This window comes from Tasmannia lanceolata, unplaced genomic scaffold (assembly GCF_043159265.1).
Source record: "Tasmannia lanceolata isolate RefF3 unplaced genomic scaffold, GAP_Taslan_0.1 ptg000002l, whole genome shotgun sequence".
Lineage (NCBI taxonomy): Eukaryota > Viridiplantae > Streptophyta > Magnoliopsida > Canellales > Winteraceae > Tasmannia > Tasmannia lanceolata.
In genome coordinates this window covers 35,566,294-35,583,670 of record NW_027518679.1, presented here as the reverse complement: position 1 = coordinate 35,583,670, position 17,377 = coordinate 35,566,294, and the positions used below count along the sequence as shown (strand labels likewise).

At 39.4% G+C, this 17,377-nt stretch overlaps 1 protein-coding gene across 1 annotated transcript in view; it reads left to right on the top strand.

Moving 5' to 3' along the window:
• The first annotated feature begins 251 nt into the window (after window positions 1-251).
• The window catches only part of ARP5 (actin-related protein 5), a 34,299-nt gene continuing 17,173 nt past the window's right edge, over window positions 252-17,377 (top strand). The window contains exons 1-8 of the mRNA XM_077387901.1: window positions 252-481; window positions 592-662; window positions 2,905-3,029; window positions 3,378-3,422; window positions 3,672-3,774; window positions 4,055-4,164; window positions 7,831-7,940; window positions 8,048-8,138. Coding sequence (XP_077244016.1) covers window positions 381-481; window positions 592-662; window positions 2,905-3,029; window positions 3,378-3,422; window positions 3,672-3,774; window positions 4,055-4,164; window positions 7,831-7,940; window positions 8,048-8,138 — 756 coding nt within the window. The 5' untranslated portion in view covers window positions 252-380. The remainder of the gene's footprint in view (window positions 482-591; window positions 663-2,904; window positions 3,030-3,377; window positions 3,423-3,671; window positions 3,775-4,054; window positions 4,165-7,830; window positions 7,941-8,047; window positions 8,139-17,377) is intronic.

Genomic DNA, 17,377 nt, shown 5'->3' with positions numbered 1-17,377 from the left:
CTTGAATACCTTTTTGAGGAATGATAGCTGCAAGGGAGCCCTTCTATAAAGAGCAAGAAAAGTTCCCCTGATTGGTTCCACGCCATTTTCGGTTTCCTTTTTAAAACCTGTTTAGAAAGAAAAAACGGTTGTACATAATGATGTGGATCCAATCAGAGGCCCTTTTCCAGCTCTTTTTACAAGGACGCCCTTGTATCTATCATTCCTCTATTTTTTTAACAAATATTTTTCCTTTCCATGAAACAGTTTTGTCTTCTACATTCAGACTACTGTTAGAACTTTCAAAAGGTAGCTCTCTAAAACAGAGCAGAGATTAATTTCTCTACACGAGAGAGAGAGAGAGAGAGAGAGAGAGAGAGAGAGAGAGAGAGGGAGAGAGAATGCCTTGCTTGACTCGGCCACTCCGGCAGTCCGATTACAATCTATTTTCCCCAGACACCCCAATTGTCATCGACAATGGCGCCTTCAACTTCAGAATCGGGTAAACAAAAAAAAAACAAAAAAAAACCCTAATTTCTCTTTCTATCTCTATGCAAATTTCCCCTTTTCGCCCCCCTTCTGCAATTTCATTACCGTCTTGTTTTTGTCCAGATGGGCAGGAGAGTTGGATCCCCGCATCACCTTTCGCAACGTCGTTCAGAGGCCTCGCCATAAAGCTACAGGTTCAAATCTCTTTTTCTTTATTTCTCTTTTGATTCAAATTGCATCAAAACCAACACATCAAAATTTACCCTGAAATTCCACTTTTTCTTAAAAATCCTGAACCCTAGGGTTTCGACGGATTTTTAATCGGATTTTACAAGCTAAAACCTCAATTTTATAAGCTAAAACCTGGATTTTATAAGCTAAAACCTGGATTGTACATTTTCAGGATTTTAAGATCCAGATTTTAGCTTATAAAACCTAGGTTTTATAAGCTTATAAAATCCAGCCTTTATTAAATCCATGTATACAAACAGCCCATTAATCTTGGACCAGTCATGGCTTCGGGTCCAGTGATATGTGCGTGTTGTTACGGTGTATATGGGGTTAGTTAGAATGTAGTTATTATGTGGTTATGGCTTATGTCTTCTAGGGTAGAGGGTCTTAGTTGTTGATGATGCGTCTTGTAAGCATGGTTTTAAATTTCGACCGAAATCCGAAATTTCCGAAATGGCACTTATCCGAAACTTGTCATTATTTCGGTCGAAATTTCGAAATTTCTTGCGAAATTTTAGGGATTTCCACCATTTTTTTCAATTTTTTAATTATTTTATAATTATCCCAAAATTTCGACCAAAATTTCAGGGATTTCGACCGAAATTTCAGGGATAATGATAACGAATAAAATATTCTTTTATTAATCTGTAAGGGATTTCGACCGAAATTTCGGTTTGGGAGGGGGGTGAAACCGGTAGCGAAACCGAAATTTCAAACCGTGCTTGTAAGTAGGCCAAAATGGATTGATGATGTGTGTAACCACCTTTATTTAAGTACTTGTACCACAATGGAAATGTTTGAGGAGAGTTATGGTTCCTCTCGAATTGAAACGTTACGAGGTCCGGTTGCCTTGAATCAACTCACCCCCTCTCTTTTCTATCTTTTTCTTTGTTTATTTGTGTTATGGCCGATTAGGCACGTAACATCCAGTTTGATTTAAGCTACCTCCACTATGTGAAAACCTCACAAATCGGCTAGTTTTATTATTAAACCATTGGAACTGCTTGAACCAAAAGTTCTTTGCATACTGGCCGGTTCATTCTATATACGACCAGAATGGAAAGGCATGAAATGCTTATAAATTTCCAGCCTTTATTAAATACTGCTTATACAAAAGTTACTAAGGTGTCTTTGGATACTTCTTAAAACTATTTGAATATAATCTTGTATAAAAATGATTTTGAAGTTAAATATGATTATTTGCAAGTAATTATTATACTATTTTTCGAAATGATATATAGTTAATGGCTTACAAAGAGGCCTCATTGTCCCATTTGCAAATAAGATTAAATCAAAATAATCTTATTTGTTACGCTAAAAAAAAATGAAAAATCTTATTTGCAAACAAGGACCATTTTTGCGGAATCCAAAGAGGCCCTAAATTACTAAGCATTAAACTGTAAAGATTAAAACTACAAATCTGACATCATGGTTCAAATTGGTTCGAGCTGTATTCGAACAGTTTTGGACAAAACTATTACCTTTATCAGTTTGATCACCAGTTTAGTTAAAAAACATTGGTTTGAAATTCTTATTAATTACGATCATATCCTATATGTTGTTCCTAGTTGCAATGTGGTTTTGTTCCTTGTATTTCTTGATCTACAATCTCTTGCTTGTGTGTAATGAACTTCCATAATGGAAAATGCCTATAAGTTTTAAATTGTTTTTGTGATTTTATATTGCCATCTATGTCAATCATAAATTGTATGCTTTATTTGTGGCAATGGTTGCAAGCATTCGTTAAATCCTCCATCATTTTTTAACGACTACGGGTAATATCGCTTCAGTGCACCTATGTCCACTGCAGTAATTCTTTTAAAGATGGGCGGCATTGTTACATGTATTATCTCAGCAAGCATAATCTCTTTTTACTCAGGAGTGCATGTGTTCATACATCTCTATGTCTGGTTTTTTTGTTTTGTTAAAATACAGAATCTACTAATACAGAATATTAGTAACTCATACTGTCATCAACTTTTCATCTCCTTAGTTTCAAATCAATCTGATCGATATTTGTGGGAATCATTATTTTATCAACTAAGTGATGGTAATACAACGGATTAATTGTTATTTTTTTCTCCAGCTCTCATTTCTTTCTTTCTATAGAGAAGTAATGGATCATTCTTTTCATGTAGGTTTCTTGTGTTAGGGGCTATGCTGGGTTCAATTTTTTTTTTTTAATGTTTGTGTTTTTCTATGCAGGTGAAACTGTCACTATTGTTGGCGACCACGATCCTACTCTGATGAAATACTTTGACTGTACGCGTTCATCCCATCGTTCACCGTTTGATGGCAATGTTGTTTATCAGTTTGAAATAATGGAATATGTAAGTGCACTGCTATTTGGACTAAATAGGTTCTTTCACATACACATTATAGTATAATATACACATCAGAGCATACCAATTAATGATTAGGTTGATTCATGTTATATAATGGCATTGAAATGAGTCATTTTTGCACACCATACCTATCCACTTTTATTTGATAGTGCTCTCGTCTTTTAATTATTTGGCTTTTAAGTATTTTCATCTAAAGGTTTGAGGAGTATTGTTGATTGCAGATGTACATGCAAAAGATATTGTATTTAACTCCAAAACAAATCCATGATATTAGAACAGTCCTTACTCTATATTTGTCGTTGTGTAGCCTTAAATTTGTTCATTTCTTTGCAGATCCTTGACTTTGGGTTCGAGCGAATGGGTGTAGATAGTTCACAGGTAAATTGCCATTCATATTTGATCTTCTTAACATGGTTTAGGGCTTAAGGCTACTGTGTAGGGTGCTGTCTGTATTTTCTTGGTGTAATTAAAACATGCCTATTAAATTTAGCTAGTCAAATTGAGCTTTATGTTCCAAAATAAGTCTTTAATATATCGTCAATAAAAAAATATTATCATCTGTTAGGTCCAGATTGTGGGACTTGGATTTTATGTTGTTAATTTATGTTACATTTGATGGCAGAACAGGTGGACCATCCCATCCTAATGACAGAATGTGTGTGCAATCCACTTCAATCGCGCAGTAAAATGGCTGAACTTCTTTTTGAGACTTACGGAATACCATCAGTGGGTATGGATGTTTGCACATTAAGCACTATCACTAAATTCTATGAAAAATTACTTAATGCGCTGAGTGTCTATTATATGTCTGTGCGCAAAGCTTTCCTCTGGATTCTATTTCCTTCAAAAAATGAAATGTATGCCTTTTGAATGCAATACACTAGTGGTTTTTTTCTTTTTTTTTTGTAAAAGGTAACAAACATTTTATCAATACACTAGTTTTCCATGTTGGAAATTTTTGTTACCTCCATCAATATCTTCTAACACATTGTTTAATTTGTGAATGACAGCTTTTGGCGTTGATGCTGCATTTAGCTATAAGTATAATCAACAGCATGGAATATGCTATGAAGATGGTCTTGCTATATGTTCAGGATTCACAACAAGCCATGTTATCCCAGTAAGCTTACTTACGAAACTCTTAGATTGGCACTAGTAGGACTCGAATATTCAGTAGATATCTGCCGTCACCGGGCAAGGCTATCATAAATTTCTATAGGAGCCACATAAATGTTTTTGAGAGGGGAGGTCAATATGCATGACTGAGTCAATTTATTAGAAGACCAGTGATGTATTTTGGAAATCATGAATCAATTGTTCCTTGCACTTGTTTAGGAAAACTTCTGGTCATTGGTAAACTCGGCTTTACGGATGTATGAATTCGGGTATTATTATTATTATTATTATTTTTTATGTTTTGGTGGTTTGGGGGTGGTTGTTGGGGTTTTTTTTTCTGGTTGGGGGGGGAGTGTAGGAATATTGAAACCGATTCATTTTATGACAAGACTCAGTTCTGGGAAAAATCTTCATGCATCATTCATGTGTTGAATATACATACTAAAAATATGGAATTGAGAAAAAGCAGAACATGCTAGATAAACTTGGCAAACAGTATATTTAACACCTCTTTTTTCTTCTTCTTCTTTAATTGTAAATATAATTAATTCGAAGAGATGAAAATGGAAACGTAGAGTGCAGACCAAGGAGGTCCGGCAATATAAGCTATATCATAACCCGTTAATGAATTGAGCCCTACCATAACCCATAAAACTTATTACTAAAACATAAACTAGACCACTAAAAACACATTGTAATCTCAACAATCTTCAAGAGAAACTCATGTATAGACAAATTGCCTTTTAGTTTTGAACCTTAGCCCAAAGATAAAGGATTTGGGCTTCTAACTGTTGCGAATAGTTGTCTGAGATTGTCTTTCAAAGTGTGTGTGCAGTAGAGATATCCCGTAGAGATGTCAATAACTTGCGCAAGAACTCTAGGAGCAGGTTTGGAATTGAGACACAATGATTAGTTGATTTTTGGCAAGCCGGGCCTCATACTTAGGATTAGTCTCTCATCTTGCGTCTTTGGGATTTCTTGAAATGACGCTTCTCTAACTTCGAATAGACTTTAGGTGGTATGGCATGTCCCTGGACAGGAGCAAGAATGCCTTGAGTTCGATTGGTGAGTTTTACATTAACCTATAAGGAAAGTACTTAGAAGCAGGAATCTTCCTTCGGGGTGCCAGTCCCGACTCGGAACCTCGATTCGGCGCTCCTTAGGAAGGAGCTTCCAAGGGGTGAGATCCCGAACAGATGGAAACCGCTCCCATCCTAGTCATATTACTCCATTAGTAACCCCCTCACCAACTTACTTGCATTAAGCTCCTCCAACTGTTCAAAATACTTCATTGGCGTAAGCACGGAGGCAAATCTTGAGAAGGCATGATGAAAGAGAGCATGAAAATGAAGACGGTTAGAAATTATTACTTTTGATGTACTTAAATTTTGAAAGATTATATAAGATAGTTAAAAATTACTATTTTTTATGTACTTGAATTTTGAAAGACATGGTGAAAATATTACATTAACGCTCCCACGTTGCTCCCAACCTTAGACTCTTCTAGACCCCCACGCTTCCCCTTCCCGTTACTGCCCCCGCACTCACACCCGCACCCGCTTCGTGCTCTTATGGGAGAGTATAGGGAAGAGGAAGCTGAGGGGATGTTGAGAAATGATCTCATCTAAGAGGTATTCGATGTAGGATGGGTTGAGGGAAAGTGACACATGAAGAGTAGGGATGGAGAGGGAATGATTTTGATAGGTATGTATAAAGAAAAAAAAAAGTTGGAGGGGGAGAGAAGAAAATAGATTGAAGATAATTAACTGGAATCACACCATGTTCCAAGCTTTGTACTTGAGTTTCAAAGCCTTCACACCTTCGAAGAAGAGAAGGTCTCACACCAACTTAAGAAAAACAATATTCGTTCATCAAGTGTCCATTTGTCCATCTTCAAAATAATGTACAAAGAACCTTCTTTTAAGAGAAAGTGAGAAATGGGTATAACTACCTAGGTGATTTTTTTGAATGGTATAACTACCTAGGGCAGTGTTTGGTCGCACAAACTCTTGGAATCCATTGGAATTTTGATAGAAAAGTAAAGCCGATTCCTCCTTTGGTTGCCAATATTGCATTGAACTTCCAGGAGACTCCCCAACATGTTTTTGACATAATTATTGCTTTTCTGCCCATGTGGCATTCATATCCTCGCCTTCTCATTTTCAAACCAAATTCTACACAAAAGGGAGAATATTGGTTGAAAAATCTTGGAAATTGTGCTTCTCTCTCTCTCTCCACTCTCTATATTGGTAATGACTCCCCAACTTTTTCCCGTACTCTTCGAGTCTGTGCCACGCATCCAAACATACCCTAGGTGATTCATGGCAAGAGAAAAGGAGAGATGAGCATAACTACTTAGGTGCTCTCCTTCAATGTGTGTGTGTGTGTGTGAGAGAGAGAGAGAGAGAGAGAGAGAGAGAGAGAGAGAGAGAGAGAGAGGGACAGAGAGAGAGAGAGAGAGATATGCCACCCTCTAACTACTACAACGCATCAATACAAGCTTACAACCACTTAATTAAAATATACCAGATAAAATGAAAAAAAGCCACTTCAATTGACGAGTTTTCTCTTGGATTCCTTGTTGTGGATGGTCCCCATCATGCTCCCTACTTAAGAAGCATTAAGTGGAGAAATCTAATCTTTCTTCAATGTATCCTCTAACAGTAATCAATCCATTCCCCAGGGATCGTTTTGCCTTGCATCGTTGTCTCAAGTTAGCTTAAGTTAAATCCTGAGTAGAAGAACATCTCAATAATCTAGATCGGTTCTCGATGAAGTCACACCATCAAGCTATAAAAGAATCATATTCTATAGAAACGAAAGTTCAGAGTTATTGCCGAAAAAGAAAGAAAGGTTTATTCTTTTGAACAGATGCCATCTGCCATCCTTCCCGTAGGAATCTTATTGCAACATGTTGAATTTAGGTTTTGCTCTAATAGCAAAGACCTCGCACCAATGGCTATACCGTGAGCATCACACTGATGTCTAAGAATAATGGAAGTCACATCCACTAAGAGCAAAATCTTTTAATCTTTATTTCATTCCATCATTATCAAAATGTACAAGGCTTTCGAGATGCAAGTTTTGGTAGTTACATAACTATTTGGGACTTGCTCTAAAAAAGAGAGCACATGGCAATGGGTGGTTTTTATAGGATATAACTACTAGGATAACTACACGGGTCTCTCTTTAAAAGAGAGAATGACGCATGACAAATTATGGTTTTTGTAGGACATTACTACTTGGGGCTCTCTTAGCTGAATCCTTTTCTTCATCTATGTCACAAATATCATTCTCGGAAATTTCTCGGAAAGGGATAATCTCAGGATATATTATTATTATTATTATTTTTTCGGGTTTATATCAGGAAAAAACGATAAAAATAAATTATTTAAAAAATATATAAATATATAAAATTTAAGAAAAATATAAAATAAAAATATTATTATCATGATATTATCACGATATTTTATAATAAAAATGAAATATCGCTATATTTTTAACATCTCGATAATATTTTGGAATTTTGTCATTTTAGCAAAATGTCGTGATAAAAACGTGATATTTTGAAAATATCGGAGACATTTGTGTCATAGTTCTTACCATTTAAAAATAATTTTTTGACATAGTTCTTCATCATGCATATTGATGTTTTCCTTTCATCCTTCAGTTTGTAAAGGGAGAGCCTGTTGTTGAAGCGTGCTGCAGGACTAACATTGGTGGATATCATATTACTGACTATTTGAGGCAGCTTCTTTCACTTAAATACCCTAATCACATGTAAGTACATCATGACCATTAGATTTACTTTACTTACTGGGCTGTCCTTTCTAGGATTACTCTTCTCACTTAAATTTATCATCATATTTGAATATGTACATCAATAGGTCTAGCATTACATGGGAGAAGGTTGAAGACCTTAAGATGGAGCACTGTTACATAGCTCCGGATTATACTTCGGAATTGCAATTATTTCAGGTGAGAATTCAATTCTTTTGTCATTCCATAGATTTCAAAAGACTTGAAGTTCAATTAATTTCTATTCATTAAATCTTTTCCACACTGGGTACATCAAGGTTAAAAATGTCCTCGTAATGCCTTGGAAATTCTACTTCTTGGTAATCTGTGGCTGGAGTTATGTTGGTAATTTTGTTATTTATTATTTGTTGTTATTATTTTCTTAACTACGAATGTGGTAGGCAGAACTTAGTATCTATGGTGAAATCATCTTTGATTGCCTCATTTGCAGCCAAAGTAGGTCTGAATGATTGATCATACCTTTGCCTGATTTCTTTGATGACGAATGTTTCAACCCTTTGCATTCTTAACCCCTAAAACTGCCCGTACTTGCTTATCAGGATTCCAGAGATATTTGATAGGCAAGGCCATTATTTTTGAAGATTGACTAGGGTGAATGGATTTTGGGCTAGAAACAATAGAAGATTTTTAATAAAATATTGTCAGCTATACTAACGAGAACAATAGGGGAAGGAAATCAAAAATCTCTAACCGGGGCCTACCAACACCCACCCGGGCTAGCCTATCCGCATCGCTGTTAAGAGATCTCCTCACATGCTGGAAAGTAATTAGGAACTCCCCCGTGCGTTCTTGAATCTCATCCACCAATCGCTCAAATCACTGAGGGTGGCTCCCTAGCATCCACCTTATGACATCAAGCAAGGTTTTAAATTTCAGTTTTGGTCGGCACGGAAACAAAAACATTTCGGTTTTGGTGAAATCTTGTAAAATCATGGAAAACGTATGGAAACACATGCAAATGATGAAAATATGTTAAAGGGTATTTTAGTCTTTGTATATGTATCTCTTCCTATATATATATATATCATTTTATAAGAGACTCCATCTTCTCCCTCACTTCTTCTCTTCTCTTCTCCTCCTCCTCATCTGCCACAATAACAAGGTATCAGAGCTGATCCATTGAAGAAAACATAAAAAAAGGAGGCCAAAGAAGAAAACCCTAACCCTAATCTCACATAACCCCTTCCCTTGCACAAACCCATCTTGCAACATCTATCTCTCTCGCTTGCCGAGTGGAAGATGAGGATGTTATTAGACATCTCTCGCACTCTTCTTTTTCAGATGAAGGTTCCCAAGACTTATTGGAGTGATGCTGTTCTTACGGCCTGCTTCCTTGGGAACCATCTTCTTTATTCCATGTTGGGTGGCCGTTCTTCTTTTTCCATCCTTCATCCTTTGGGTGATCCATTTCCTCTGACACCCAGTGTTTTTCGTTGTCTGTGATTTGTTCAGCGGTTGTCTCCTAGGTTGGATAAGCTTGACCCTCGTTCTGAGCGCTGCGTCTTTCTTGGCTACTCTCGCACATAGAAAGGGTACAATTGTTTTAGTACAAAGTTATCGGGATCGCCCTCCCACTCTCCGACCCGCGATCCGGGTCGGCTACCGGGATCGCCCTCCCACTCTCCGACCCGCGATCCGGGGTCGCCGACCTGAAACGTGGGTCGTTTGCGACCTGGATCACCAAAAATGGCGACCCGGGCGACCCGCACGAAAGGGAGATATGCATATAGAGAGGGAACACTTCGGTGGACTAGGAAAAGAGAGTTGCACAATAGTTTATTAGTTTATTCATATTTTTATGTTCTTATTTCAGAACTGGGTAGTTATTCTCTGTTTGCTTTCATTTAAGATCGAGAATGCAATATATGTTGGTACTTAATTTAGTGATATTTGTAGATCTTCTGATTTTATATATTATGGATTGGATTGGAATTGGCGCAAAGGTAAGGTTGCTCCATTGTGACCTAGTGGTCACGGGCTCGAGTCACGAAAACAGCCTCTTTGCAAATCAGAGGTAAGGCTATATACATCTAGCCCTTCTCAGACCCCACAATGGCGGGAGCCTCGTGCACTGGGCCGTCCATGGATTGGATTGGATTGGAACTGGAATTTTCATTTTGAATATATATGAGTGGCATACTGGCATACACAAGGTTTTTGGTTTTGTTTAGTAATTGTATGTAGTATGGACTACATAATGATATTTTTGTGAAAATATATGGAATTATATATATAGAGTACCAGAGCAACCCAGGTTTGCACTCCAAATCGACCGCGAGCTAAAATAGCCAACTGACTTAGCCTACCCTCATCGTACCGCGTACCGGGCTACCATCGTACCCCATACCCGTTCCCGTCCCACGTACCGGAAACGAACCACGTTCCAGGTAACCTTGTTTCAGCCCTACCTTTCGGTGTGCCTTTGTCTATGCTGACGTTACCTTCTTTGAGGATACCTCCTATTTCATGCCCACTGCTAATGGCTCTGTTCCTGCGAATGGGGTACCTCTTCCATTCGCTATTCCTGTCTTTGTTGAGCCTGGTGTACCTCCTTCCTTAGCCACCTTACCTAGCACTATCGTCACTGAGTCTGGTGTATCTCCTTCCTTACCCACTTTACCTAGCCCTGTCGTCCCTGAGTTCGGTGTACCTCCTACCTCACCTAGTCCTGTCGTCACTACCCCGTCCAAAGAGGTGAAGGTTTATACTTGTCGCCCTCGCAAGTAGGTGTCCACTAATACGGCTGCTCCATCCTCTTCGCCACCTCAGACCGATCCACCTCCTCAGTTTGGCGGATCCACCACAGGTATTGATGTTCCATCTACTTCTTATGAGTCTCCTATTGCTTCTCAGACTCGTTCACGGTCTACTGCTCATCCTATCTCTCATTTTGTTTCGTATGATTGTGTTTCCCCTTCCTATATGAGTTTTCTATTTTCCTTATCCTCTCATGCTATACCTAAGTCTGTTTCTGAGGCCTTATCTCATCCAGGTTGGCGCTCTGCTATGGAGGCAGAGATGGAGGCTCTTGCCTCTAACTGTACATGAAAGCCGGTTCCGTTGCCTCGGGGTGCCCAGGCTGTTGGTTATCATTGGGTGGTTACTGTTAAATATCTCCCTGATGGTACTGTTGATTGGTTGAAAGCCCGTTTGGTGGCTAAGGGCTATGCACAGACCAATGGTGTGGATTATATGGAGACCTTTTCTCTGGTGGCTAAGATACCGTCGATTTGTGTGTTTATTTCTTTGGCAGTTAACCGTCGTTGGCCTCTCTATCAGTTGGATGTTAAAAGCGCCTCCCACATGGTGACCTCTCAGAAGAGGTGAAAATGGAGCAACCTCCTGGGTTTGTTGCTCAGGGGGAGATTGGTTATGTTTGTCGACTTCGGAAGGCGTTATATGGGCTGAAGCAGGCTCCACGAACTTGGTTTAGCTGATTCAGTGATGCTATTAGGCGGTTTGGTTTGAGACAGTGTACCGTTGATCACTTCATATTCAGTGCTCGCTCTAGTGATGGCTATATCCTTCTAATCGTGTATGTTGATGACATTGTGATTACTGGAGATGATGAGTCAGGTATTCAAAGACTCAAGAAGTTTCTTCAAACAGAGTTGGGGCGTCTGAGGTACTTTCTGAGTATAGAGGTGGCATACATCCGTGGTGGTATTTCCTTGTTGCAGAGGAAATACATTCTTGATATATTAGAGGAGATTAGATCCATAGGAATAAAACCGTTGAGGTTCCTATGGATCCCAATGTGAAGCTTCATCCGGATAGGGGGAGTTGTTGGAGGACCCTGTTAGGTACAAGAGATTGGTTGATATATTGTGACTTGCCCTAACATATCATATGTAGTGGGAGCAGTTAGCCAGTTCATGATTTCTCCTTGTACTTCACATTGGGCAGCTGCCTTTCAGATAGTTAAATAGTTGAAGAGTGCTCCTGGAAAATGTTTATTATTCCGGAATCATAATCATATGAGACTGGAGGGGTTCACAGATGCAGACTAGGCAGGACCTCCAGTAGATAGGAGGTCAACTATAGGCTACTGCACGTTTGTGGGAAGAAATCTTGTCTCTTGGCGTAGTAAGAAACAAGATGTTGTATATAGATTGAGCGACTGAGCATCGAGCTATGGCTCTCACGTGTGGAGAGTTGACATGGTTGAGGTCTCTTCTGCAACAGATTGGTATTCGTTTTTCATCTCCAACGCCGTTGCATTGTGACAGTAGGGCATCAATTCATATCGCTAATCCAGTGTTTAATGAGAGGACGAAGCATATTGAGGTTTATTGTCACTTCGTTCGTGAGAAGCTTCAGAGTCGAGTGATTACTACCATCTTTACTAGGTCTGCAGATAAGATGGCTGATGTATTCACCAAACCATTGGCAAAATCTAAGTTGAGAGATATTTGTAACAAACTGGGGTTGTATGATATATACACTCCAGCTTGAGGGGGAGTGTTAAAGGGTATTTTGGTCTTTGTATATGTATCTCTTCTCATGTATATATATATATATATATATATATATATATATATATATATATATATATAATTTTATATGGGAGCTCCTTTGAGGAGACTCCATCTTCTCCCTCCTCTTCTTCACCTTCTCATCCGCCACAATAACAGTTAGAAACCATCACATAAGCAAGAAAGCCATCCATAATGGCTTAATCACATCGAACACATAGTGACATGCGTTTTCGCACTTGTCTTAACAGTAAAGTCAATAAAGAAGTACAATGTAATGCAATATAAGAAAGTACAATGACCTGTCTTCCCTCTAAGGACCCTAATAGTATTTCAATACCACATAGAGTTACGAGGTACTATTGGTCCCATGCCGATCTGACATCCCATGCATAAGATATGGTTACTTTGCTGTGCAATTCAAGGTTGTTGCCTACCAAATATCATTCCCTACATCAATGAAATAAAATGAAATGTAAATCATAGCATCTTGACAAATTTTTGTTTTTCTGACTATTTCGGTCAAATTTCGAGAATTTTGACAGAAAATAATGATGTGGAAGGAATTCATTGAGATTTCGTTTCGGTGGGGATGGAAAAAGAACTATTTCGGTCAAATTTAGGTCTGCCAACTCGATAGCCGATCTCTTCCTATGCTTGATTGTTGGCTTGATCTCGCTTACAAGATCCCTGATTACTGAAATGAGATGTTGAATGCGCCAAGGTCCTTTTGAGTTGCTAGAGGCCCATGTGATTGTATTCGATGAGTCGCCCTCGACAATGAGCGGTCCAAGCTTGTTCATGGCAAACTACTTAAGGCTGAAGAGAAGCGGTCTTACTTCGGTCTCATTAGCATCGCAGACGCCCCCTCTACCCCACCCACCCCCCACGGTCCAGAATAGGACATCCATGCAATCTCGTTAGAGTCACGAATCACTCCTCCAATCCAGCCTTGCCGGGATTACCAATTGAGCTCCCGTTAAAATTCAGCTTGAACCATCGATTCGGTGGGGGGTTTCCACTTTCGAATCTACTTTTCCTTGATCTTCCTTTCCCATATTCCAATTTCTTAGTATCTCCCCAGTACCGTAGTGAAGTCCCATCATGTCTTTGACCCAAAAGATTAATTCGATTTTGATCTGCAGCGACACCCAACTCATCCTCCTTGCCTTTTCTTAAAATATCCAACTGTTTCTTTCCTTCTAAATATTCCATATGATAGCATGTGGTAGAAGTTTCCATAATGCTTGCCCTGTATTGCCGAATGGTCCCCCACTCTTACTCAGTAAAACCGTTATGATACCCTTTTGGAAAACCCAAGCAAACAAAGGATCTTAAAGTATTCATCCAAATATGATGTGAGAAGGGGTGTAATAGTAGATGATCAATACTTACCCCTGCCTGCTTGCATTGAACGCACCAGCTTGCCAAATGAACTTTCCTTTTTTTGAGTCTGTCACATGTGTTAATGCTTCTATAAACAACAGTACATACAAAGGCCACCAGTCTTGGGGGAGCAAGAGAGTTTCATATAATTGCTCGCCGCTTTGCTTTGCTACGTCCAATGTTAAGAGCGGAGAAGAATGATCTAACAGAAAAATATCCATCTGGGTCAGGCTTCCAAATTTTGTCGTCCGGAACGAAATCCGAACAATAGTTGGAGTTGAGAATCTGAAGCAACGAAGTGAAGCTCTCTATTTCTTCATCTTTGAGAGTCCTTCGCAATCTAATGTCCCAAAACCCCCTCCCTTGTCCTGTATCTCTGATCAAATAGTCCGAGATTTTTGATTCACCTTGGTAGCAAGCCTATAAAAAGATTTGGAAACATTAGATACAACGGAGTATCCCCCACCAAGAGATCAACCCAAAATGTAACCTTATCTCTCTTCCCAACATTGAACTGAACAAGTGGTTCGAACTGATATCGCGAAGTAAAGATTGACCTCCAAGCCCCCGATCCTTTTCCTCTTACCGGATTTCTTGCGTTCCATCCCCCCTACTCATTCCCATATTTATCCCCAATGATTTTGTGCCAGAGAGCTTCCTTTTCCACGCCATAACGCCATAACCATTTTCTCAACAACGCTTTGTTACGCAATCTGATTTTTCCAATCCCCAGACCTCTGTGTTTCTTCAATTTTGATACCTTCTTCCAATTGCTCGAGTGTTTTGATTTTGTGTTTTTTCCATCCCCTTCCCACAAAAAATCTCTGCAAATTTTCAGTTCTTTGGGCAATCTATGACGGAATCTTATGGAGAGACATGAAGTATACCGGCATATTCGCAAGAGTGGCTTTAATCAAAGTGATTCTTCTTCCAAGGGATATGTATTTTTTTCCAAGTGGCCAGCTTCCTTCCGATTCTTTCCACAACCGGGTCCCATTGTGATGCTTTTGGTACACCATATCCGAGTGGAAGTCCCAGATAAGTAATCGGCAATCTCTCCTCTCTACAACCAATACTTTGAGCATGTTTCTTCACCGTTGCTTGTTCCATTTTTATACCAGCCTTTGTACTTTTAGAGAAGTTGATCTTCAGCACCAAAGTGATTTTGTACCAGCGGAATAGCCTTTTTAAGTTTGCGACAGATGCTTCATCATCCTCTATAAACATAACAGTATCATCGGCAAATTGAAGGTGGCTTACCGATTTGGAGTTGCGGCTTGGTTTCAATTCCTTTATATAACCTTTCATCTCAGCTTTGAAAATCATCATACTAAGGGTTTCCACAACCATGACGAACAATTAGGAAGACAGAAGGTCCCCCTGTCTTAAACCCCTATAACTTCGGAAATAGCCTTCCGCCACACCATTCAAGAGAATTGAGAAAGACGCAGTTCATACGCAAGAAATCATCCATCTAAGCCATTTGACACCAAACCCCATCTTTTGTCGAATGAAATCAAGCACTTTCCAATGAACGTGATCACATGCTTTTTCAATATCTATCTTCCCGATCAATCCTCTTTGTCCGTCCCTCTTCGAGAAACCGAGAACTTCGTTGGCAATAAGAATACCATCCAAAATCTGCCTTTCATCCACAACTGCTCCCTGGAATTCAGATATGATTTCACCCATTGCTCCCTTCAGCTGTCTAGCCAAGATTTTTGCCAAAAATTTATACATACTTTGAATCAAAGTAATCGGTCTGAAGTCCTTGATACCAATAATGCCCTCCTTTTTTGGGATGAGAGTTATGAATGTTGAATTAACTTCTCTGCTAAGGACGCCGCGCTCATGGAATTCACGTATGAATGCCATTACATCCGCTTTGATAATACCCCAATAGTTTTGGTAAAACGCCATTGGAAATCCCTCCGGTCCCGGAGCTTTGTCTTTTGCCATTGAGAAGGTTGCATTTTCTACTTCTTCCTCAGTGAAAACTCTTTCCAGATCAACCTGCCACAATTAAGAGATTGATTTGAATTCGAGCCCCCCAAGCTTTCGCCACTCAAACTCCTATGTATATAATTTAGAGTAGAAGGTAATGATCATATCCTTAATTCTATCCTTGTCTTCCACCAGTGTATCGCCCTCCTTGATACAGTTGATTGCATTAATCCTCCTCTAACATTTGCCATTCGGTGGAAGAATTTTGAATTGTGGTCACCTTCTTTAGCCAGAGAGCGCGAGATTTTTGTCTCCAGTAGATCTCCTCCCTTCTTAGAATCTATTCATGTTCCTCCCTCAAAGCTAATATCTCCATATTTTCTGTTATCTCCAGTTGTGTATTTTCTTCTTTGAATCTCTCTCGTTTGTATATGCTTTTGGAAAAACCTAAAAAAGCATGTTCCTTATTTCGGTTTCCAACTCGATCAACACGGCCAATGTATATGTGTAGCTGCCACCCCAATCAACCCTAGAGAGGGATCTCGATCCATCCTCCCCATTGCAAGAAAATGTCATCCTCTCACCGCTGTCGTCAACCTAAAAACCTGTCTGTACTCCATTTGCGAAAGAGACCATACAGCCGCATGTGATTTTCATGTCCCCACTTGCAGCTAAATAGCTCAAACCCTTAATCGGCCAAGTGACAATAGATTCTTCCCTATCTCTGGGACTTACGCCACACCACCCAAAGTACGAATCACTCCATCGAACCTCTTGATCTTCTCCGTTCCAATTCTCGTGCGAGTAGACCTGTTACCCAAGGACACTGCAGCTGCCCTTATCTCTTGGAATGTATCAAAATATTCCCTCCTAGAGCATACATGTACAAAGAACCCTGAATTTAGAATCCATTCATCATGTGAAGTGTGATTACCTGTAGAGATTGTGTGAACATCTCCAACCGTTTCGCTTTGCTCATCCGTTACAACCACCACTATATTTGTAGCACCATTGTCCGACTTGTCTGATCGGTTTGGACAATCCCTCTTGATGTATTCGTATTTCTTATCCTTTGCCTTCAATGCTTTAGCCAGGCCCTGTTGAACAAGGATGTCCTTCACCGTCATCTGCCATAGGGTGAAACGATCCTTTCCATCGAACCTGTTCATGTTGAACTGGGTAGAACTCGATTTTATCATCATCTCATATCACTCCGCTCTTCTTCTCGTTGTAGGGTCCCACTTCGAACGAGAATCTTTCAGATAATCTTTCACATAATGTTTCTACCCTTTGACAATCACTGTAACCGCGATCCAATCACAACACTCATGATCAGTTTACCTAGCCTCAATAATCGCTCCAACCACAGCTCTGGTACCACTTGTTGAGAAAATCCACTGGGCAAAATCTGATCCGTTCGTGCTCAAATAAACATAATCCACACGATGAACAACTAGATTTGATGTGGTTCGGCCAGGATGCCTACATCCACGGGTGGGAACACGATCTTCACCATGAGAAATCAAAATACATGAATTACAACAGATTAAAACAAAACCCGTAAGCCCATAACCCTTTCCTAGTCCACTCAAC